A 23074-nucleotide genomic window follows, 5' to 3' on the forward strand; every position below is an offset into this window, starting at 1 on the left:
CCTTCATAATAGATCCAAACAATATAAAGTACCTCGGTGTGACTTTAACCAAGCAAGTAAAAGATCTGTACAATAAGAACTTCAAGACTCTGAAGAAAGAAATTGAAGAAGACCTCAGAAGATGGAAAGATCTCCCATGCTCATGGATTGGCAGGATTAATATAGTAAAAATGGCCATTCTACCAAAAGCGAGCTACAGATTCAATGCAATCCCCATCAAAATACCAATCCAATTCTTCAAAGAGTTAGACAAAACAATTTGCAAATTCATCTAGAATAACAAAAAACCCAGGATAGCTAAAACTATCCTCAACAATAAAAGGACTTCAGGGGGAATCACTATCCCTGAACTCAAGCAGTATTACAGAGCAATAGTGATAAAAACTGCATGGTATTGGTACAGAGACAGACAGATAGACCAATGGAACAGAATTGAAGACCCAGAAATGAACCCACACACCTATGGGCACTTGATTTTTGACAAAGGAGCCAAAACCATCAAATGGAAAAAAGATAGCATTTTCAGCAAATGTTGCTGGTTCAACTGGAGGTCAACATATAGAAGAATGCAGATCGATCCATGCTTATCACCCTGTACAAAGCTTAAGTCCAAGTGGATCAAGGACCTCCACATCAAACCAGATACACTCAAACTAATAGAAGAAAAACTAGGGCAGCATCTCGAACACATGGGCACTGGAAAAAATTTCCTGAACAAAACACCAATGGCTTATGCTCTAAGATCAAGAATCAACAAATGGGATCTCATAAAACTGCAAAGCTTCTGTAAGGCAAAGGACACTGTGGTTAGGACAAAACGGCAACCAACAGATTGGGAAAAGATCTTTACCAATCCTACAACAGATAGAGGCCTTATATCCAAAATATACAAAGAACTCAAGAAGTTAGACCGCAGGGAGACAAATAACCCTATTAAAAATGGGGTTCAGAGCTAAACAAAGAATTCACAGCTGAGGAATGCCGAATGGCTGAGAAACACCTAAAGAAATGTTCAACATCTTTAGTCATAAGGGAAATGCAAATCAAAACAACCCTGAGATTTCACCTCACACCAGTGAGAATGGCTAAGATCAAAAACTCAGGTGACAGCAGATGCTGGAGAGGATGTGGAGAAAGAGGAACACTCCTCCATTGTTGGTGGGATTGCAGACTGGTACAACCATTCTGGAAATCAGTCTGGAGGTTCCTCAGAAAATTGGACATTGAACTGCCTGAGGATCCAGCTATACCTCTCTTGGGCATATACCCAAAAGATGCCCCACGTGCTCCACTATGGTCATAGCAGCCTTATTTATAATAGCCAGAAGCTGGAAAGAACCCAGATGCCCTTCAACAGCGGAATGGATACAGAAAATGTGGTACATCTACACAATGGAATATTACTCATCTATCAAAAACAATGACTTTATGAAATTCGTAGGCAAATGGTTGGAACTGGAAAATATCATTCTGAGTGAGGTAACCCAATCACAGAAAAACACACATGGTATGCACTCATTGATAAGTGGCTATTAGCCCAAATGCTTGAATTACCCTAGATGCCTAGAACAAATGAAACTCAAGACGGATGATCAAAATGTAAGTGATTCACTCCTTCTTTAAAAGGGGACCAAGAATACCCTTGGCAGGGAATAGAGAGGCAAAGATTAAAACAGACACAGAAGGAACACCCATTCAGAGCCTGCCCCACATGTGGCCCATACATATACAGCCATCCAATTAGACAAGATGGATGAAGCAAAGAAGTGCAGGCCTACAGGAGCCGGATGTAGATCGCTCCTGAGAGACACAGCCAGAATACAGCAAACACAGAGGCGAATGCCAGCAGCAAACCACTGAACTGAGAATAGGACCCCCATTGAAGGAATCAGAGAAAGAACTGGAAGTGCTTGAAGGGGCTCGAGACCCCTTATGAACAACAATGCCAAGCAACCAGAGCTTCCAGGGACTAAGCCACTACCTAAAGACTATACATGGACTGACCGTGGACTCTGACCTCATAGGTAGCAATGAATATCGTAGTAAGAGCACCAGTGGAGGGGAAGCCTTGGGTCCTGCTAAGACTGAACCCCCAGTGAACTAGATTGTTGGGGGGAGGGCGGCAATGGGGGGAGGATGGGGAGGGGAACACCAATAAGAAAGGGGAGGGGGGAGGGGGATGTTTGTCCAGAAACCGGGAAAGGGAATAACACTCGAAATGTATATAAGAAATACTCAAGTTAATAAAAAAAAAAAAAAGAAAGAAAGAAAAAAAAACCTAGGTATAAGTGGGGTATAGGAGCTCATTCCTATAATCACAGCACTTAGGAGGGACAGGCAGTATGATCAGGAGTTCAAGGCCAGTCTCACCTACATAAGAAGTTTGGGCTACTTGAAACTACATGTCAAGAAAAACAAAAATATAAAATATAAAAAGGTCATTCTCCATTAACCAACGGAACAGTTATTTTCTTCTCATGGTTTATTATAAACAGAAATGTATCCTTGGTATGGTCTATGAGTGAAAATGTGGAAAGGCATCATTACCCTCCTGCTCCCCCATTGCTGCTGTTAGCATAACTGCTAACATTACTGTGGAGTCTTACCAGAGGCTTCCATTGACAGAAGGTTCGTAAAGGTAGATTCTGTCACTTGTCATTTGCTGACTCAGAGATAGTGTTAGAGCAGTAAAATACACTGAGGGGGAAGAAGTGAAATTACTAATAAATTTAACTGTTGTTTATATTTAAATTTAAGACCAAAACAATCCACACTTGTGGATTGATTATACAAATAAATTCACTTAACTCCAATACACAGTTTTATTAAAATGTGGGCCTGGATATAGTGTAGAGTGTAATAGATGAGCACAATTTTATCATCAGAACTGGCAAGGAGGAGCCTAGGTCTTTTAAAAATTTAAATGTTCGGGCTGGAGAGATGGCTCAGTGGTTAAGAGCACTGACTGCTCTTCCAGAGGTCCTGAGTTCAAATCCCAGCAACCACATGGTGGCTCACAACCATCTGTAATGAGATCTGATGCCCTCTTCTGGTGTGTGTGAAGACAGCTACAGTGTACTCAAACACATAAAATAAATAATTCTTTTAAAAAAAAAATTTAAATGTTCAAGGTCTTCAAACTAGCTTTAATAGAATCTTGTAACCTACAACAAAATGTATTGTAGATTGCCAAAAATACATAAAATGGTATGTCATGCCAGGCCATCTGAGTCTGCCAAGGGGAAACACAGAAGCTAAGTAAGTAATGAAGGCCAGCAAGTTTAACTTTACTTATTATTTTTGGTGTGGGGCATTAAACCCAGGACCTCTTAGATGATCTTCAAATGAGAAACACTTGTAAGCCAGGCACAGCAGAGGATGCTTGCAAATCCCAGCACTTAAGGGAAAGCAAACAGAATGAGAAGTTCAAAGCTATCCTCAACCACACAGAAAGTTCAAGGCCAACCTGAGCTATGTAACAGATCCTGCCTCAAAAACAAAAACAAAAAACAGTTCTTAAAAATTACTCCTGGGTTGGGGATTTAGCTCAGTGGTAGAGCACTTGCCTAGCAAGTGCAAGGCCCTGGGTTCGGTCCTCAGCTCCGAAAAAAAAAAATTACTCCTACCACATTTTAAAGTATAAATTGTACAATATTTTTCTTCTCCTCAATTATAACATAGTTATTAAGGTAACTATTACTTACAGAAAGAGGCTAAAGCTGTTGGCTCCAGGGCCAAAAAGTTCCGGATTGCTACTGAGGTTTTAGCAAAGTCGATCCTAGAACGAGATGAAGACTTTGTGTCACTGTGCAGCTGAAACACAACAGTATCTTCCCTTGCTGGGTCCCCTTCTCTATTCTACCGCCACCACGTCTGTCCCTTGCCAGTCTCTAGTTAACGTCTGAACTTCAACAAAGAAAGTATCTACCTGATTTACAAAGTCTATCTAACACGAAGATGAGTATTAAGACACATGAGGAAACAGTTTAACCTTGATTGGCAAAAATCATTAGCTTCCTCCTCTTCCCGGTAAACTATTGGACTACAGTGCTGCCTAGTTTTTATCAACTGGTCTTTACCTAGAGTCATCTGGGAAGCTGAGGGAACCTCCACTAAGAAAATGACTCCATAGGACTGGGCTGTAAGCAAGTCTATCGGGGCATTTTCTTGATGTGCTCAGGGCCGGGGTGGTGCACACCTTTAATCCAAGTCCTCGGAAAGCAGAGGCGGGTGGGTCTGTCAGTTTGGGGCCAGCCTAGTGTACAGAGGGAGTCCAGGAAGCCCAGGCTACTCAGAGAAATCCTGTCTCAAAAACAAAATAAAACAAACAAACAAAAAAAAACAACCAAGGAACAAATCAAGACTGTGGGAGGGCCCGGCTCACTCTGGGCGACACCATCGCTGGGGCAGGCCCGTCGCTGGGCAGGTGTACTGGGTTGTATAAAAAGAAGGCTGAGCAAGCCATGGAGAAGAAACCAGTACCAGGTCTCTGTTCACAACTCCAGGTTCTGGCCTTGGTGAGTTCTAGCTGTGTGTTCCCCTGACAGGGGACCATACAATATGTGGTAAAACAAACCTGTTTCTCCCAAAACTGTTTTTGCATAGTGTTTTATCACAAAAACAGGCCAGTCATGACAATAGGCAGGGTTTGTTTGGGTTTTTTTGAGGGGGGTGTGATTTTATTTAGTTTGTATGGGCAGGTGGGTACACGCCCATGCACTCACACACACAGGAGCTATGTGAAGGTAGGAGTTGGTTGTCTCCTTCCACAGCGTGGCTCTTGGGTAGCAAACTTAGGACAGCAGGTTTAGCAGCAGGCATCTTTACCCACCGAGCCATCTCTCCAGCCCTGCTGATATTTTTAAAAATGGGTTGACCTGTGTTCTCCAAAATAAGTGGTGAAGGTCTAACCTTAGTCCTTAAGAAAGTGACTTCATTTGGAAACAAGATCTCTATGAATACAGTGAAATGAAGACAAGGCCATACTAATCCAAAGACTGGTTTAAAAAAGGGTCATTCAACCTTGAAAAGCCATAGTGACATATATTGCTTACTATTTCTTCCTGAAGGAAGGTTAGAAGAGCCCGCATTCACAACAGCCTTACCTGTCAAATGCTGAAACTGTACTTAGAGCCAAAAGCAAGTAAAGAAGGCTCTGGAAGGGATATGCCAAGGGCTTGTACTGCTGCAGAAGGTTGGAGACATTAGAGAACTGGTCTCCCGCGAGAACACAGATCACAACAATATTCCACACAGCACAGCCAGCCAAGAAGCCGTGAGAGAAGAGGCCGATCATCCTGCACAGAAGATTTTAGTTATGTATTAGCCACTAAAATAAAAAGCTAAGGTATTTTTAAAACCTCCTCAAATAAAATAAAGTTGAAAAGCACAAATGGAATGTCTACAAGAATAAATCTACATTCCATTTTAAATTGTTTACGAAGTTGGAACAGCCAAACATTTTTCTTTTAAACGATGCTATCCAATTAACATTTGCTTAATGAACACCAACAAAAGGCAGCCACCTGAAAGCTCGGTGCACGGAAAGTGCCACATCGCGGGTAGTCCAAGATGGCTTCATGTCCATTGACACATCTACGTTTTCTGTGGTCTTTATCAACTCCGAACGGTCCGCCGCCTGAAATCTCCCTGGGAGTGCGGAGCAGACAGAACACAATCACTGAAGGCTAACAAGCAAGCGCCTGAACTGCAGGTCCAGGAGGATCTGGCGCCTTGGCCTCCACGAGCATGCACATGTAAGTGATTGGAATAAAATAAAATCTTAGAAAACAGACCAGGAGCCTGCAGAGTGGAGTAAAGGTGCTGCCTCAGATCAAGTCTGCTGACCTAAGCTTGGCCCTAGACCCACAGAGGCAGCAGGACGGAACTGGCCCCACAAAGTTGTCCTGACCTCACACGAATGTCACTCGTCTACCTCACACCTACAAGCACATGTGCTCAAAACCTAAATAAATAAATAAATAAATAAATAAATAAATAAATAAATAGAAGGGGTTGAATTTGCTATTTTTTTTATTCTAAAAATTACACTGGACTGTAACTTTCCTTTTCTTTCACCTTTGACTACTTAGATATGTAATTTCTTCATCTTTATTTTTAAGATTTAGTTATTTATTTTATGTATGTGAGTATACAGTCTCTTTCTTCAGAAGAGGCATCAGATTCCATCAGATGGTTGTGAACCACCATTTGGTTGCTGGGAATTGAACTCAGGACCTCCAGAAGCAGTTGGTACTCTTAACTGCTGAGCCATCTCTCTAGCCCCAATTTATTCATCTTTTTTTAAATATATATATCATATATATATCATATATATATATGCTATTTTTTATTTACATTTCAAATGTAACCCCTTTCCTGGTTTCCCATCCATAAATCCCCTATCCCATTCCTCTTCCCCCTTCTACTATGAGGGTGTTCCCCCACCCATCCACCCACCCCTTCCCTCCTCCCCGACCTGACATTCCCCTACACAATGGGGGTGGGGGGTGTCCAGTCTTGGCAGGACCAAGGGCTTCTCCTCCCATTGGTGCCTGACAAGGCTATCCTCTGTCCATGTGTACTCTTTGGGTAGCGGTTTAGTCCCTAGGAGCTCTGGTTGGTTGGTATTATTATTCTTATGGGGTTGTAAGCCCCTTCAGCTCCTTCAATCCTTTCTCTAACTCCTCCAATGGGGACCGCATTCTCAGTTCAATGGTTGGCAGAGCCTCTCAGGAGACAACTCTATCAGGTTTCTGTCAGCATGCATTTCTTGGCATCAACAATTTCGTCTGGGTTTAGTAGCTATATGTATATGGGATGGATCCCCAGGTTGGGCAGGCTCTGAATGGCCTTTCTTCAGTCTCCATATCTCCTCCTATGAATATTTTTGTTCCACCTTCTAAAAAGGACTGAAGCATCCACATTTTGGTCATCCTTCTTGAGCATCATGTGGTTTGTGGATTGTATCTTGGGTAATCTGAGTTTTGGGGCTAATAGCCACTTATCAGTGAGTACATACCATGTGTGCTTTTTTGTGACTGGGTTACCTCACTCAGGATGATATTTTTCTATTTCCATCCATTTGCCTATGAGTTTTATGAAGTCATTGTTTTTGATAGCTGATTAGTACTCCATAATGTAGAAGTACAACATTTTCTGTATCCATTCCTCTGTTGAAGGGCATCTGGGTTCTTTCTAGCTTCTGGCTATTATAAATAAGGCTGCTATGAACATAGTGGAACATGTGTCCTTATTGTATGTTGGAGCATCTTTTGAGTATATGCCCAGGAATGTTAGATAGCTGGGACCTCAGGTAGTGTAATGTCCAATTTTCTGAGGAACCTCCAGACTGATTTCCAGAATGGTTTTACCAGTCTGCAATCCCACCAACAATGGAGGAGTGTTCCTCTTTCTCCACATCCTCACCAGCATTTGCTGTCCCCTGAGTTTTTTATCTTAGCCATTCTAACTGGTGTGAGGTGGAATCTCAGGGTTGTTTTGATTTGCATTTCCCTGATGACTAAGGATGTTGAACATTTCTTTAGTTGTTTTTCATCTTCTAAAATAATAATGCAATGCCGATAACTTTCCTCTTAACCCAAGGCCAACATTAAAATAATAACAATTTTAAGATCAACTATATTTAAATCAACAATAAACTTTCAACTCAGAATTAAATTTAAAAGCAAGACAGTCTATAGAAGTAATTTAAATACTTTAGGAATATTAAGATGAAAAGGTTGGGGACTAGAGAAATGGCTGAGAAGTTCAGAGTACTTGCTGTTCCTGCAGAGGACCTGGGTTCTGTTCCCAGCACCCACATGGTGGCTTACAGCCACTGTAGTTCTAATTCTAAAGATTAGGTGCCTTCTTCTGACCTTTGTAGGCACAAGACACACATTTAGAACACAGAGGCAAAACACTCAAACACATAAAATAAAAATAAATAAGTTTTTAAAATAAATATTTTTTTAAAAATTATTTTAAATGTTTACACTATGAAGGCAAGCTATTATTTGAAAAATTCTTTACAATTCTTGAGAAGAGATGCCCGAGTGTGCAGCACAGCCTCCTGTGCTGGCAGGGAAGAGAACTTCAAAAGGCTCTCTTGAGACTCAGGAGTCGGCCTGGGGCAACGCACATATGCACTGTGGTCACTTTCTTCTTTAGGTGTTGCAATCCAGAAATGGGTCAGGAAGCAGGCTGACGCCATCTCAATTACCTTCACAAAACCCATTGCTCAGATATTTTTAAAGGATGAAAGAATAATTAATTTTCTCAAAAAAAAAAAAAACTTTCCTGGAGAGCCAAAAAAAAGCATTTGTGGTTTTCTTTATTGGTCAGTCAAACAGAAAAGTTTTTATACCAAAGGAAACAAGAATAAAATAACTGGTCACATTGCTCTAAAAAAAGAGGGAGTCGGGGGGATGGCCTTGTCTTACAAGCACAGAGACCTGACTTGGGTCCTGACAGCCTACCTAAAATTGCTGTACATTTTTAGCCCAGTGAGTGGGTCCTGTCTCAAAAGAAGCAGATGGTAATTACTTCAGGGTAACACCTGAGTTGGGGGTAGGGAAACTGAAATCAGAATATACTGTATAGGAAAAAATAATCTATTTTCAATTAAAAACAAAATCTAGTTGGAAAAAAAACAATAGTATAATGACTAGATTTGTCTGTCAATTTTCATTCATATTTCTTTATTATTTCCTTCATTCAGGTCATCAGAACTATAATTACCAAGTTAAAGATATCCCTTGACAATATTCAGAGCAATTGTATTCCAAAACAAGGAGTTACTTACGGCTTTTTTCCACAAATATTTTGCCAACAGGCTGGCTGACTCCGGTGGGTGCGGTGAACCTAGAGTGGTGTTCTAGAGTGCTCTGCTCATCCGTAATTACGTCTTCATCTTCTACCCCTAGCTCGCTGGCATACTGTGGTTCCGCTGGCTGCATTTTCCTGAAATCAGGGGAAATCTTTGAAACAATAAATAATTCTTGAATTTTTAAAGACCCACAAGAAATTACCCATGAATATAATAGACAGAATCCTGAACTTGGAGTGAAAGAAATATGCTGTTAATAAATCTAATTAATAAATCTAATTATAAATCTGTTATTAACTGCACACGTTCCTGTGAACCTCGGACTTCTCATTTGGAAAATGGACACTCACTGGACGAGATTTCTCCTGACTTCAAATTATAAAATTCTAAACGTGACTGGTTATTGTTTGCAGTAATTTTTATGTACAAACATTAATGTTATGTAACTTCCAGTATATTTTAAGTATGCTGTTGTATTTTATATGATTATAATGATATGTTATTATTTATAATAAATAATGGAATAACTATATAAGATAGTTAATTTCCTATATTAAAACACAATGGTTAGGCTTATTTCCTACTTCAAATCCATTAACATGGAGAAATGAATCACAGTATTTATCCTTAATGACGAGTTTTGTAACTTATATGAAAATATTCTCTCTGATTGTGCTTTCTTCGAGATGACTCCTTGGGCTAGTTCCATACATTATTCTTCTCTTTTCTTTAGTGTTCTATTCTTTTCAAATTCCTCATAGCATCGGTTCATTTCTGTACTACTGCTTATCCTGACACAACACATGGTGTGATGAGACCCAGCGAGGACTTGAACTAAACACAGCACCAGCTCTGAGGAAGAGCTCCATGGATGAATAAACTATTACTTCGCCTTCCTTCGAGGTTTTGGAATAACCACTTCCTCACGAGGCTCCACGTCCATGCCGTTTTCATTCCGTAGTAAAGACGGACTGGATGGCTTTTCAGTGAAGGAAGTCTCCAACTCTGAAAGTAAGATGTGTCACATGATTACAAGGTAGAAATGAAACAGTACACACCTTTTTCGAGACAAGAGAACTGTCAGACTTTTGGTTGGACCAATTCTTTCGCCAAGGGCAGTGTTCTTTGAGACGGAGTCTGACTATGTCGTCTCAGCTTCCCTGGAATTTGTTATGTAGACCAGGTTAACCTTAAACTCAGAGAACTGCCCGCTAAAGGCATGTGCCAACATGCCCACTGGGATTAGATTTCTTAATTTTTTTCTGTACTGGTTGACATTAAAACTTGAAATTCTACATTTAAAATATAGAAGTGTAAATTTTTTTATCTGAAAAATTTGGCTGGTGTGGTGGTGCATGTTTTTAATCCTAGTATTCAGAAAGTGGAGACAGGCAGATCTCTGTCAATTTGAGACTAGCCTGGACTACATAGTTAAAGTCTAGGCTGGCAAGGACCACATAGTAACACCCTGCCTCAAACAAATGAAACCAAACACTAGCCTCCAAGTTCGGAGTACCTCCAGGTTTAGCTACTTGTTGGCAGGAATCACGGGACTCAGATGTCATTACACTCGTGGTTAGTTTATTACAGCAAAAGAACAAAAGCAAAATCAGCAAAAGGAAAAGTGGAGCGAACCCAGGTGAAACAGCGCAGTGACAACAGTCCTTCGCCAGAGCAAACCGTGCCACGAATCCCAGCAGCAGGTTATGCCAACACAGGGCAGGCAGATCCGACAAGGAAGCTCATCAGAGACTCAACGTCAGTCACACAGACCTACACTTACCAAAATCCCAGAGTCCCAGAAGGGAAGCAGGTGTTCGTCATCACGTGCGAAGGCACAGTGAGCTGCCCTTACAGGTTAGTAAAGGTTTGCGTGAGTGTGGGGAACCGTTCGTCATCCAAATTGCCCAAAGCCACAGACAACAGGCTTTCTGAGAGTGCAGGGATCTCAGTCATATGACCTCTGCTATCCTGCACCCAGTGGAGTCATTAAGTTCAAACAAGTGGACAGGCCACCTACCCATTAGCTAGTCTTCCCACCTGAAAACACTAGATCCCGAGACAGCCTCAACCCTTCAAACGTTTGACTAAAATGCAGCCCAGGCCTGAAAGACAATATAGGCAGAACAGTACACAACGGTCATTCTGGGTAAAGCAAAACAAGAACCAGAGCTTTAAACTCCTAGAAGTCAGAGCAACAGACAACAGACATAGCTCAGATGGTACAGTGCTCGCCTAGTGCACAAGGTTCAGTCCCCAGCACTGGAGAAAAAAGAAAAACAGGCGTGGTCACCATAATCCTAGCAGCTGGAAAGTGGTGAGGAAAGAGGAGGCTCACAAGTTCAATCCTCAGCTACACATCACGGCAAGTGTGGGTTACACAAGACCCTGCTTCAGAAGAAAAGAGAAAAATACTATACCACCAGACCGGCAAAGCTGGTGCACTTAGAATGGCTAGAGCAGGCTCCCCGGAACGCAGATCTCCTTTGGTCTGATTCTTCTCCGGCTTGTTTTGCAGTTTGGGCTTTTTGTTGGTTTGGTTTTTCTTTTCTTTTGTGTTTTGTCTTTTTGAGACACTTTGTCCACACTGACCTGGAACTCATAGACCTTCTGCCTCAGCCTCCAAAGTGGTGAGCCTAAAGGCACGTGCCGCCGCTCAGCTGGGTCAAGAATGTTCTGAAAATGGCTAGGCCAGTTTTATGCAGCTATTCTTCACAGTCTAGGAATTGGTATCATCTCAATTTTCAAATTCTTATCCTGACCAAATGATCAAAACTTTATTGTCATCAACCTACATTCATGCTGGTGATTCCTACGTCGAACGGAGGGTAGGCTCTCCCGTGGGAGTCACCTGGGTCTCCTTCCAACTGCTTCTGCTCTTCCAGCGCCCAGGTACTGTGACACCCACTTCAATGCTTCCCAAAACTGGCCTGTGTTCTCCTCAGTCCTAAGTCCTGCCACTCTGCTCCTGTAACTTTAATCAGTCAGTACCTGCTGCTCTCTAAGAGCACAGTCATTAATTAGTCAGGAGAAACACTGTTAAATTCTCCTCAAGGGCTAATCTGTGATAACAGTGACCAGCTAACCTCACAGTTACTCCTTCCTCTCCTTTGTTTAATATTAATAAAGTCAGTCCACTGTCCCTTTCTAATTACCATAAAACTAATATATGTTCTTAAATGAAGAAAATTAAAATCATATTTTGTTCTTCCTTGTTAAAAGACAATCTAGTCAGTTAGCACCACTGTTCTCCACTGTCTTCACTGTGCTCATGTGTGCCTATACCTACGGTCTAGATTGAATCATGCCCCTGACACACATGCAAGTCAGACATCCAGGACCTGCCAGCATAACTTTATGTGTAAACAGAGCATTTGCAGACATAAACAAGTTAAGATAAGGTCATGCTGGGGAAGGATGGACCCTAAATCCAATGGCTGGTGTCTTCGATGAAGAGAATCAGGGAAACGGGCAAAATGAAACATGTGAGATGGGCAGAGATTGGCATAATGTGTCCACAGTCAAGGATGCTGAGGATTGGCCATCCTGCCAGAGGCTGCAAGGGGCAAGGAAGGCGCCTTCCTCAGAGCCTCTGGAAGCAGTCCAGCCTCGGAACACCTTGATTTTGAACTTCTATCCTTTAGACCCATGAAAAGGATAAATGTTGATTGTTTGAGGTCTCCGAGTTTATAGTAACTTGTTACAGCAACCACAGGAAAAGAATAAAGTATATTTTGTGAGAGTGAGGTCCTCTCCAAGCGCACTGTTTCATAACCTTTGTCGGTCACTCAACAATACTTTGTAGATGTCTTCCCAGGATATTAGTTCACTGGAACACTCCTTCTAACCTATACTTGCTTTATGCTTATTTAGATAAATGTCATTATTTAACCAGGATCACAGAGTTCTGGTGGTTACCCGATTTTAGCTAATATCCTTTGTTTGAAATTATTATAGCCGCTTCCATTCTTAGACATCAGGACAGGCCAAGGCCATTTATGCTCCTATTTCTGTGTTTCTGTGTTTCTGTGCCCATTATCACTAGATTTTATTTTTGTACGATGGTCTTTTTTGAGACAAGATCTTACTTTGTAGCTCAGGCTGGAATTCATTATGTAGCTATCCTACACCTTGCAATCCTCCTGCCTCACTCAGCGTTGTGAGTGCTGATTACAGGTATATACTATGCTCAGCTCAACACTAGATTTTCAAATTTAAAAAGCAAATAGCACTGCCAACTTGATTCTCTCTCTCTCTCTCTCTCTCTCTCTCTCTCTCTCTCTCTCTCTCTCTGTTTACATTGAGAGCACTAATGTAGGTCACAATTTCACAATAAATGGTGACTATTGCTTTATTAGATCCTTGATAGTACAGAATTCACCCTATCTCTACTAATCTGAAATTTTCATTTCACTAATTAAATTCTTGCATGAACTAGGAACTGAGCTTTCTGGTTTAGACCTGATATCTATCTATCTATCTATCTATCTATCTATCTATCTATCTATCTACCTACCTACCTATCTATCTATCCATCCATCCATCTATCTCTATCCCTCTCTCTATCTCTCAGTTCTTCTCTCTTAGACTACATATTCATGACCAAAGAGACCTGAAAAAGGGTCTGAGTCATTGGACTTGAAATGGTAGGTATTTTAAGGAAGAAAGCAAGAACCCACCTATGGGAACAAGGTTCAAAATCACAACTTCTGTCACAGTCTACCCGTTTCCTCACGTACCAGGAGGTGGTCTTATCTTCTTCTGTTTCCTTTGAACAGGAGCCTCTGGGTACTCCTTGAGTTCTGCAGCTGGTGGCTCACTGCCCTCAGCCCTCCTGTTAACAACGGGCTCAGCAAGGCCTTCTGAAGAAGCAGGAGCTACCGAAGGACAGGAGAAAAACGTGTCAACTCGAGCAGAGACCACTGAGTTAGAAAAATGGGTCAAGGGTCCCTACAATGTTTTCTGTACAACAACACCCCTCTTCTGGATTGTGCTTCTATACTGACTTCGTGCCTCCTCTCCTCTCACTACAGGTTCTATGCTGAAAATGAAATAAACATGGGAAGAGGCAAGCTGAGAAGGGGGAGGGCTGAAAAGAAGACCCGTTTAATGCCGAGGACAAGAAATTGTTTCAGAATATTCAGAGCTTTCAAAAGGGTACAGAGAAATTAAAACTGACCTCATAGACAACACTGTCATCTCCGACCCTAAGAACTATAGCTCATTCTTTCACATGCAAGTTAACACATGGAAGTGACAGGTCATTTAGGAGTTTCAACTTTTCCCCTAATAACCAAATATCAACATTATTTGGGAAATTGGAAACATTCTTGACTACTTTCCCTTGCCTACTGCTATTCCTTGAAAAGGAAAAATATGCTGAAAAACAAAGGGAGAATGTCCTTAGCCTCGCTGGTATTCCGAAGGCCAACTCTGGGCTGCAGATGAGGGTTAGTGGAAAACATCGGCATAGTATATGGGGCCAGGGTTATCCTAGCACTGGGGAAAAATGGCTGACAAGTGCAAACGGAAGATAAACTACCTTTCATTCACTGAATCAGTGGCTGACATTGTCCCATTTTGTCAGGGACTTAGAGAAGGTGACACTCCCATGGGTCATGGTGACAGAAAATAGGAGAAATTTTTCCTTGAAGGTGAATTAGCAGAATCCATATGATCAACAAGATAAATCCTTCCACTGCTAGCAATCTACACTGTACCCTCGCCATACCACCCACAATTTTATGTTGAACTGTAACACTCTTTAGAATGAAATCTTTACATAAATTAAATAATATTAAGTTAAAGATTAAACAATACTGTAACAACACGAAACCACCACTAGGTATTAGGGATCCCTACAGTGCTCTATAAAGAGCCAAGACTGTGCCCATAGCATATGGTCCCTTTACAGTGCTCTATAAAGAGCCAAGACTGTGCCCATAGCATATGGTCCCTTTACAGTGCTCTATAAAGAGCCAAGACTGTGCCCATAGCATATGGTCCCTTTACAGTGCTCTATAAAGAGCCAAGACTGTGCCCATAGCATATGGTCCCTTTACAGTGCTCTATAAAGAGCCAAGACTGTGCCCATAGCATATGGTCCCTTTACAGTGCTCTATAAAGAGCCAAGACTGTGCCCATAGCATATGGTTCCTTTACATAAGAGAAAACCAGACAACATCAGCAACAAAAATCAAACATCACCACTACAGACCTTTTAGGCTTGGGAGAGATGTTAAGTAAAGAGTGAAGTTAAGAGCCCAGGACCAGTGGGTTCAGTATAGAATTCTATCAGTCTTTCATAGAAGACCTCATACCAATACTGTCCAAACTATTCCACAAAATAGAAACAGATGGAGCACTACCGAATTCCTTCTATGAAGCCACAATTACTCTTATACCTAAACCACAAAGACCCAACAAAGAAAGAGAACTTCAGACCAATTTCCCTTATGAATATCAACGCAAAAATACTCAAGAAAATTCTTGCAAACTGGATCCAAGAGCACATCAAAACAATCATCCACCATGATCAAGTAGGCTTCATCCCAGGCATGCAGGGATGGTTCAATATATGGAAATCCATCAAGGTAATCCACTATATAAACAAACTCAAAGAAAAAAAACCACATGATCATTTCATTAGATGGTGAGAAAGCATTTGACAAATTCAACACCCCTTCATGATAAAAACCCTGAAAAGATCAGGAATTCAAGGCCCATACCTAAACATAGTAAAAGCCATATACAGCAAACCAGTAGCTAACATTAAACTAAATGGAGGGAAATTTGAAGCAATCCCATTAAAATCAGGAACTAGACAAGGCTGCCCACTCTCTCCCTACTTATTCAATATAGTACTCAAATCCTAGCCAGAGCAATCGAATAACAAAAGGAGATCAAAGGGATACAAATTGGAAGGGAAGAAGTCAAAATATCACTATTTGCAGATGATATGATAGTATACTTAAGTGACCCCAAAAGTTCCACCAGAGAACTACTAAGCCTGATAAACAAATTCAGCAAATGGCTGGGTATAAAATTAACTCAAACAAATCAGTAGCCTTCCTCTACTCAAAGGATAAACAAGATGAGAAAGAAATTAGGGGAATGACACCCTTCACAATATTCCCAAATAATATAAAATACCTCGGTGTGACTTTAGCCAAGCAAGTGAAAGAGCTGTACGACAAGAACTTCAAGTCTCTGAAGAAAGAAACTAAAGATCTCAGAAGATGGAAAGACCTCCCATGCTCATGGATAATTAGTATTAATATATTAATATAGTAAAAATGGCCATTTTGCCAAAAGCAATCTACAGATTCAATGCAATCCCCATCAAAATTCCAATTCAATTCTTTATATAGTTAGAAAGAGCAATTTGCAAATTCATTTGGAATAACAAAAAAACCCAGGATTGTGAAAACTATATTCAACAATAAAAGAACTTCTGGGGGAGTCACCATCCCTGACTTCAAGCAGTATTACACAGCAATAGTGATTAAAAACTGGTATTGGTACAGAGACAGGCAGGTAGATCAATGGAATAGAATTGAAGACCCAGAAATGAACCGATACACCTATGGTCACTTGATCTTTGACAAAGGAGCTAAAACCATCCAATGAAAAAAAGATAGCATTTTCAACAAATGGTGCCTCAACTGGAGGTCAGCATGTAGAAGAATGCAAATTGATCCATTCTTATCACACTGTACTAAGCTTAAGTCCAAGTGGATCATGGACCTCCACATCAAACCAGATACACTCAAACTAATAGAAGAAAAAGTGGGGAAGAGTCTTGATCACATGGGCACTGGGAAAAATTTCCTGAACAAAAACACCAATGGCTTATATTCTAAGATCAAGAATTGACAAATGGAACCTCATAAAACTGCAAAGCTTCTGTAAGGCAAAGGACACTGTCACTAGGACAAAACGGCAACCAAAAGATCTTTACCAATCCTACATCTGATAGAAGGCTAATACCCAAAATATACAAAGAACTCAAGAAGTTAGACTGCAGAGAGCCAAATAACCCTATTTTAAAAATATGGTATAGAGCTAAACAAAGAATTCACAGCTGAGGAATGCCGAATGGCTGAGAAACGCCTAAAGAAATGTTCAACATCCTTAGTCATCAGGGAAATGCAAATCAAAACAACCCTGAGACCCCACCTCACACCAATCAGAATGGCTAAGATAAAAAAAATCAGGTGACAACAGATGCTGGTGAGGATGTGGAGAAAGAAGAACACTCCTCCATTGTTGGTGGGATTGCAGACTGGTACAACCATTCTGGAAATCAGTCTGAAGGTTCCTCAGAAAATTGGACATTGAACTACCTGAGGACCCAGCTATACCTCTTCTGGGCATATACCCAAAAGATGCCCTAACATATAAAAAAGACACGTGCTCCACTATGTTCACAGCAGCCTTTTTTATAATGATCAGAAGCTGGAAAGAGCCCAGATGCCCTTCAACGGAGGAATGGATACAGAAAATGTGGTACATTTACACAATGGAGTACTACTCAACTATCAAAAACAATGATTTTATAAAATTCATAGGCAAATGGATGGAACTAGAAAATATCATCCTGAGTGAGGTAATCCAATCACAGAAAAACACACATGGTATACACTCACTGATAAGTGGATATTAGCCCAAAAACTTGAATCACCCAAGATACAATCCACAGACCAAGAAGTTCAAGAAGAAGGATGACCAAGTGCAGATGCTTCAGTCCTTCTTAAAAGGGGGAACAAAAATATTCATAGGAGGGGATATGGAGACAAGAGTTTGGAGCAACAACTGAAGGAACGGTCATTCAGAGCCTGCCCCACATGTGCCTCATATATATGCAGTCACCAAGACTAGGTAAGATTGATGAAGCTAAGAAGGGCATTCTGACAGGAACCGGATATAGATGTCTCCTGAGAGACACAGCCAGAGCATGTCAAATACAAAGGCGAATGCTAGCAGCAAACCACTGAACTGTAAACGGGACCCCCGTTGGAGGAATTAGAGAAAGGACTGAAAGAACTGAAGGGGCTTGCAACCCCATATGAACAACAATGCTAAACAACCAGAGCTCCCAGGGACTAAACCACTACTCAAAGACTGTACACGGACTGACCTATGGCTCCAGCTGCATACGTAGCAGAGGAAGGTCTTGTTGGGCACTAATAGAAGAAGTCCTTGGTCCTGCCAAGGTTGGACCCCCAGTGTAGGGGAATGTCAGAGGAGAGGAGGGAAGAGGGGATGGATGGAGAGGAGAACATCCTTATAGAAGAAGGGAAGGGTGATGCGATAGGGGGCTTATGTCCAGGAAACTGGGAAAGGGAATAACATTTGAAATGTAAATAAAGCAAAATATCCAATAAGAAGAAAGAAAGAAAGAAAGGAAGGAAGAAAGAAAGAAAGAAAGAAAGAAAGAAAGAAAGAAAGAAAGAAAGAAAGAAGGGCTGGGGATTTAGCTCAGTGGTAGAGTGCTTACCTAGGAAGCGCAAGGCCCTGGGTTCGGTCCCCAGCTCCAAAAAAAAGAACCAAAAAAAAAAAAAAAAAGAAAAGAAAGAAAGAAAGAAAGAAAGGAATCAACTAAGTGGGGTTGGGGATTTAGCTCAGTGGTAGAATGCTTGCCTAGCAAGCACAAGGCTCTGGGTTCAGTCCTCAGCTCTGAGGGGGAAAAAAAAAGAAATCAACTAAATGTTACTCTGAGGTCTCAAGCCGGCTAGGAAAATAAAGAAAACCCCAAACTGACCATTGAAGGTTATGTACTCCAGATGTGTTGGGTCTGAGTTACTAATAGGCCACCCAGGATTATGGGGATGGCAGAAGGGCTTCATGGGCTTGCTTGCTATTAAAGCTTGAAGACATGGATGATGTGACCCTGCCTTCAGGGTCTTGCTCTAACACAGAATGGGAGAGTTAAGAATCCCAGGTCTCTAAATCTATTAATGTATGCAAAGGTCTAGAACCAAGTAGAGCTTCTAGGGACAAAGACCCAAAGAACCCAGCAACACTGTAAACGTTAAGCACCTATGCGCAGAACTTTGTTCTATAAACACGTGTAGTTAGTCTCAGGTTACCATGGTCTTGCCCCACTGATCCCAACACATGGGTGATGTGCTACCCTGGAACCTGTCTCTCTGTAATTTGTAATGCTGATCATGCTTACAGTGCTGGGAAAACTTGTCATCTCCCATAATACTGATATCTTACCTGGTGTGCTCTTTGTTCTGGATTTCTTTTTCTTAGGATGACTAAGTGGAATCTCATCTATAAAACAAAGAGCAACAACAAGAAAGGCAGACAATCAGCTAGAACAGGATTTCTGGTAAGGAAGGCTTTCCCTTCTCTTCTCTGGAGTCGACCAATGTTTATGTATAAGGGGAAGAAAGGTAAGAGGCTGACAAGCCAAAGGCAGCCACACACGGTGTCAGTATACACCTGCTGCCCAGCGGTGTTTAAACTGTCACTTAGAAAGCTGGCTCAAGGCATCATGGACCATGAAGAGGCAAGACAAAAACATACAGGAGAGAAAATCCTGGGATTCTTAACTGTAAAGTGTAAATAAAAAGCCTCTGTGAACTGTGGGGAAAAAAAGAAGAAAGAAAGAAAGTTGGCTCAAGAAACGTCCACATGGTCCCATACAGTCTCCAGTCCCTGGCACTGAGGTACTATAGTCTAGACTGGCTCTGGCCAGGTTGCTGAATAGATATGGCACGTGTCTGTCTGCAGCACATAAGAAGTTAAGCAGGGTAAAGTACAGTCAGTGCTTGGATTGGTGCCCAGAAGACGAGGACTTTGCAATTAACCTACTTGGACTTTTCCTTTGGAGAAATAAACTTAACATTTATTTATGTTATGTATATACGTGTGTGTGTGTGTGTGTGTGTGTGTGTGTGTGTGTGACAGAGAGAGAGGGTGGGGGGAGAGGTGGGTGTAGGTGTGTATGCCTGGAAATGTGCACGCCACATCTTGTATGTAGATGTCAGAGGACAACTTGCAGGAGTCAGTTCTTTCCTTTTGCCTTATGGGTTCTGGGACTCTAACTCGGGGTTTCAGCTTGGCAGCAGGTACCTTCTTCACCCACTAAGCCATCCTGCTGGTCCAACCTTCAGTTATGTCCAACACACTTGGAAGACGATAAGTGAATAAAACGTTTTGAGTTATTAGTGCAGCATAACCTTGCTTATCCTGACTAAATGAGAAAAGTGCAGTCTATTACAGAGTTATTAGCAAGCCAAGAGGACTACAGAGAGCAACATATTACGGTATATCACACATAACTTCCAAATGGCAGTCACTGGAGATGGGGAAAACAAGTGAGCACTGAAGATTTACAGACTGTACACTTAGATTCAATTCTAAGTAGAATACTCTAAGGAATCAAAGAAAGTATTATTATTATTTTTCTGAGGCAACGTCTGACTGTTACCCATTCTGGCCTTCAACTCCCGGGCTCAAGCAGCTCTCCTCCCTCGGGCCGTAAGGGCCGGTGATACAGGTGTGTGCTACTGTCCCCACCTTGAGACCTACATAGTCTAGGCAGGCTCGTAAGAACCAGTGTGCTCATCCTCACACTTACTTTACAACACCAAACACATTTAGGACTGTTTACACTAAGAGCAAACTAACTTGGGGTTGGGAATTTAGCTCAGTGGTAGAGCGCTTGCCTAGCAAGCGCAAGGCCCTGGGTTCGGTCCCCAGCTCTGAAAAAAAAAAAAAAGAGCAAACTAACTCACCTTGGATAGCACTTCAAGTGACCCCGGCCAAGTTTAATCAGAAGGGGGAAAAAGAGAAAGAGAGAGAAAGAAAAGAAACTATTAATTAGATATCTATTTTATTGTCTGGCTAAAAATCAACTTACATCATTACATCATTACAACCTTAAAAATAAAACTAGCTTCCGCGCGCATACTTAATTTACAAACTAACTACTTATTTGTCAATAGTATGTTGTTTAATAGCACTGCTAACAAATATTTTGAAAGCACAAATACACATTCCCTACTGTCTGTTAACTACAGGGACTAAGCAGATTAAGAATTCTCCTTTGTCTCTGGTTATAATCAGCTCAAGCGCTGACGCTTGTCCCACAAACACAAGGGCCTCGGAGAATCCTGGTAAGCAGGACACTAGGACACTCAGAACAAACCCATTACTCTATTGTGCTAGATTAAGGGGTTTCTACCATTTTTCTCATTACTCGAATTTAACTTTTGCCTCTAACTTTTTCGGAAGACTTCTAAAAATTCCAGGAAGGTTTTTATATGAAGTATTGTAGGTTTTCAACCATACTATTCAATTTTTTCCTACTCACTTTACATTTTTAAAGTTCAATAATTAAATGACGTAAACTGTTTTTACCTTGGCACAGGTGGAAGTGCTCGCGGAGGACGCTAGAGGGGGAGGGGAGAGGCAAAAATCTCATCAATAAAAGCTGGGTGACTCTTACCTTCAATTCTCTCACATGCCACAAAGCTACTCTTTTAAAAGCCCACCATTCAGATGTTATGCAAATAAGATGGGTCAGCAATTATCTTCAAATCTTCAAATCGAAGATTGTTCATCAGTGAATCCTGGGAGGTGGTGATGGAAACTGGACTGCCGGCTTTAGATCTGTTCTGCCGTTTCTACGCTCCATGTAAAATTCTTTTTTCTTCCATGTCAACCAGGCTGGCCCATTATGAGCATTCAGACAAGGATCTGAACATACATCGCCTCCCTTTTCAGGCCTTCCGTTAGTGGTCAAGTATTGGAAAATAATGTTGCATACACAGATAAAGCCAGACCATGCCATATAAGTCTGTGTGTGCATGCCTGTGTGTGTATGTGTGCATGCCTGTGTGTGTATGTGTGCATGTGTTTACGTACGATAAATAACCATATGTAAGGAATGAAGAGTGACACTTTTCTTAGGGAAAGCCTCTCTGATGTTATCTGAGCTGAGACCTTTGTGGCAGAGGAGCCAAATTAATAGGCAATGATGAGTAAATGTTAAGGCTTGGACACGAAGTGCTCCAGGTAAAGGAGAGCAGCAAGGCCGGAGCACAGTTACAGAGGACAGAAAGGCAGAAGCCACATTAATTAAGGCCTTGCAGACTAAGAGGAGTATGGATTTAGTTTTATTAAGTAGGAAGCCAACTAAGGTTTTATGCCACAAAGTAACATGCTATTTTAAAAGTTACCTGGAATAGAAATAGATAACATATTTAAGAACAGAAAGCATGGGGCTGGGGATTTAGCTCAGTGGTAGAGCGCTTACCTAGGAAGCACAAGGCCCTGGGTTCGGTCCCCAGCTCCGAAAAAAAGAACCAAAAAAAAAAAAAAAAAAAAAAAAACAGAAAGCATTTGGGGTTGGTGTAATTTACACTGTCCTACCAGAGTAAGAAAAGTTGTGCTTGTGAGTTCAGGGAGCATTAGGGTTTTTTTTTTTTTTTTTTTTTTTGGGTTCTTTTTTTCGGAGCTGGGGACCGAACCCAGGGCCTTGTGCTTCCTAGGTAAGCGCTCTACCACTGAGCTAAATCCCCAGCCCCGAGCATTAGTTTAAAAAGCATTCGGAAGGGCTGGAGAGATGGCTCAGCGGTTAAGAGCACCGACTGCTCTTCCAGAGGTCCTGAGTTCAATTCCCAGCAACCACATGGTGGCTCACAACCATCTGTAAAGAGATCCGATGCCCTCTTCTGGTGTATCTGAAGACAACTACAGTGTACTTATATATAATAAATGAATATTGGGGTTGGGGATTTAGCTCAGTGGTAGAGCGCTTACCTAGGAAGCACAAGGCCCTGGGTTCGGTCCCCAGCTCCGAAAAAAAGAAAAAAGAAAAAAATGAATAAATCTTAAAAAAAAAAAACATTCGGAAATTTTTCAAAATAAAATGCTAATCACTGAAGAGATGGCAGCCGACCTGGGTTTAGTTCCCAGAATCCACAAAGCAGCTCACAGTCATCAGTAATTCAACGGCCAGCCTCTTCTGGTTTCTTTGAGCAATAGTCAGGCACACAAGTGGTGCTATACATAGATGCAGGCAAAACACTCATTAAAACAAATACATCTTTAAAAGAATTGAACACTAAGAGCAGTGTCTAGATGTCAATTTATTATCTCATATTTCACGCTGCTTAAAGAAGGCACCGATTCCAAAGGTTTAAATTTTAGATACTCTTGCTTATCCCACTTAGCAATCCATGGTTGTAGTCATTCAAACAAATTCGTGAAAATGCTACAAAATTA

The 23074-nt window shown here is 41.3% G+C and overlaps 1 protein-coding gene across 10 annotated transcripts in view; it reads right to left on the reverse strand.

Moving 5' to 3' along the window:
* Positions 1-23074, reverse strand: part of Tmem237 (transmembrane protein 237) — a 39251-nt gene that overhangs the window by 11887 nt on the left and 4290 nt on the right. For 3 of the 10 annotated variants that reach the window (XM_006244977.5, XM_039083614.2, XM_006244975.5), the window contains exons 2-11: positions 21206-21237; positions 20581-20591; positions 19055-19111; positions 13570-13707; positions 9718-9835; positions 8807-8964; positions 5526-5649; positions 5106-5297; positions 3705-3778; positions 2607-2697 (exon numbers count right to left, since the gene is read on the reverse strand). In XM_006244977.5, coding sequence (XP_006245039.1) covers positions 2607-2697; positions 3705-3778; positions 5106-5297; positions 5526-5649; positions 8807-8964; positions 9718-9835; positions 13570-13707; positions 19055-19111; positions 20581-20591; positions 21206-21237 — 995 coding nt within the window. Of the gene's footprint in view, positions 1-2606; positions 2698-3704; positions 3779-4198; positions 4303-5105; positions 5298-5525; positions 5650-8806; positions 8965-9717; positions 9836-13569; positions 13708-19054; positions 19112-20580; positions 20592-21205; positions 21238-21339; positions 22044-23074 lie in introns of those variants that run through there. The other 7 variants (XM_039083616.2, XM_039083615.2, XR_005488910.2 and 4 more) reach the window with 5 other exon arrangements.

This window comes from Rattus norvegicus, chromosome 9, assembly GCF_036323735.1.
Source record: "Rattus norvegicus strain BN/NHsdMcwi chromosome 9, GRCr8, whole genome shotgun sequence".
Classification (NCBI taxonomy): Eukaryota; Metazoa; Chordata; class Mammalia; order Rodentia; family Muridae; genus Rattus; species Rattus norvegicus.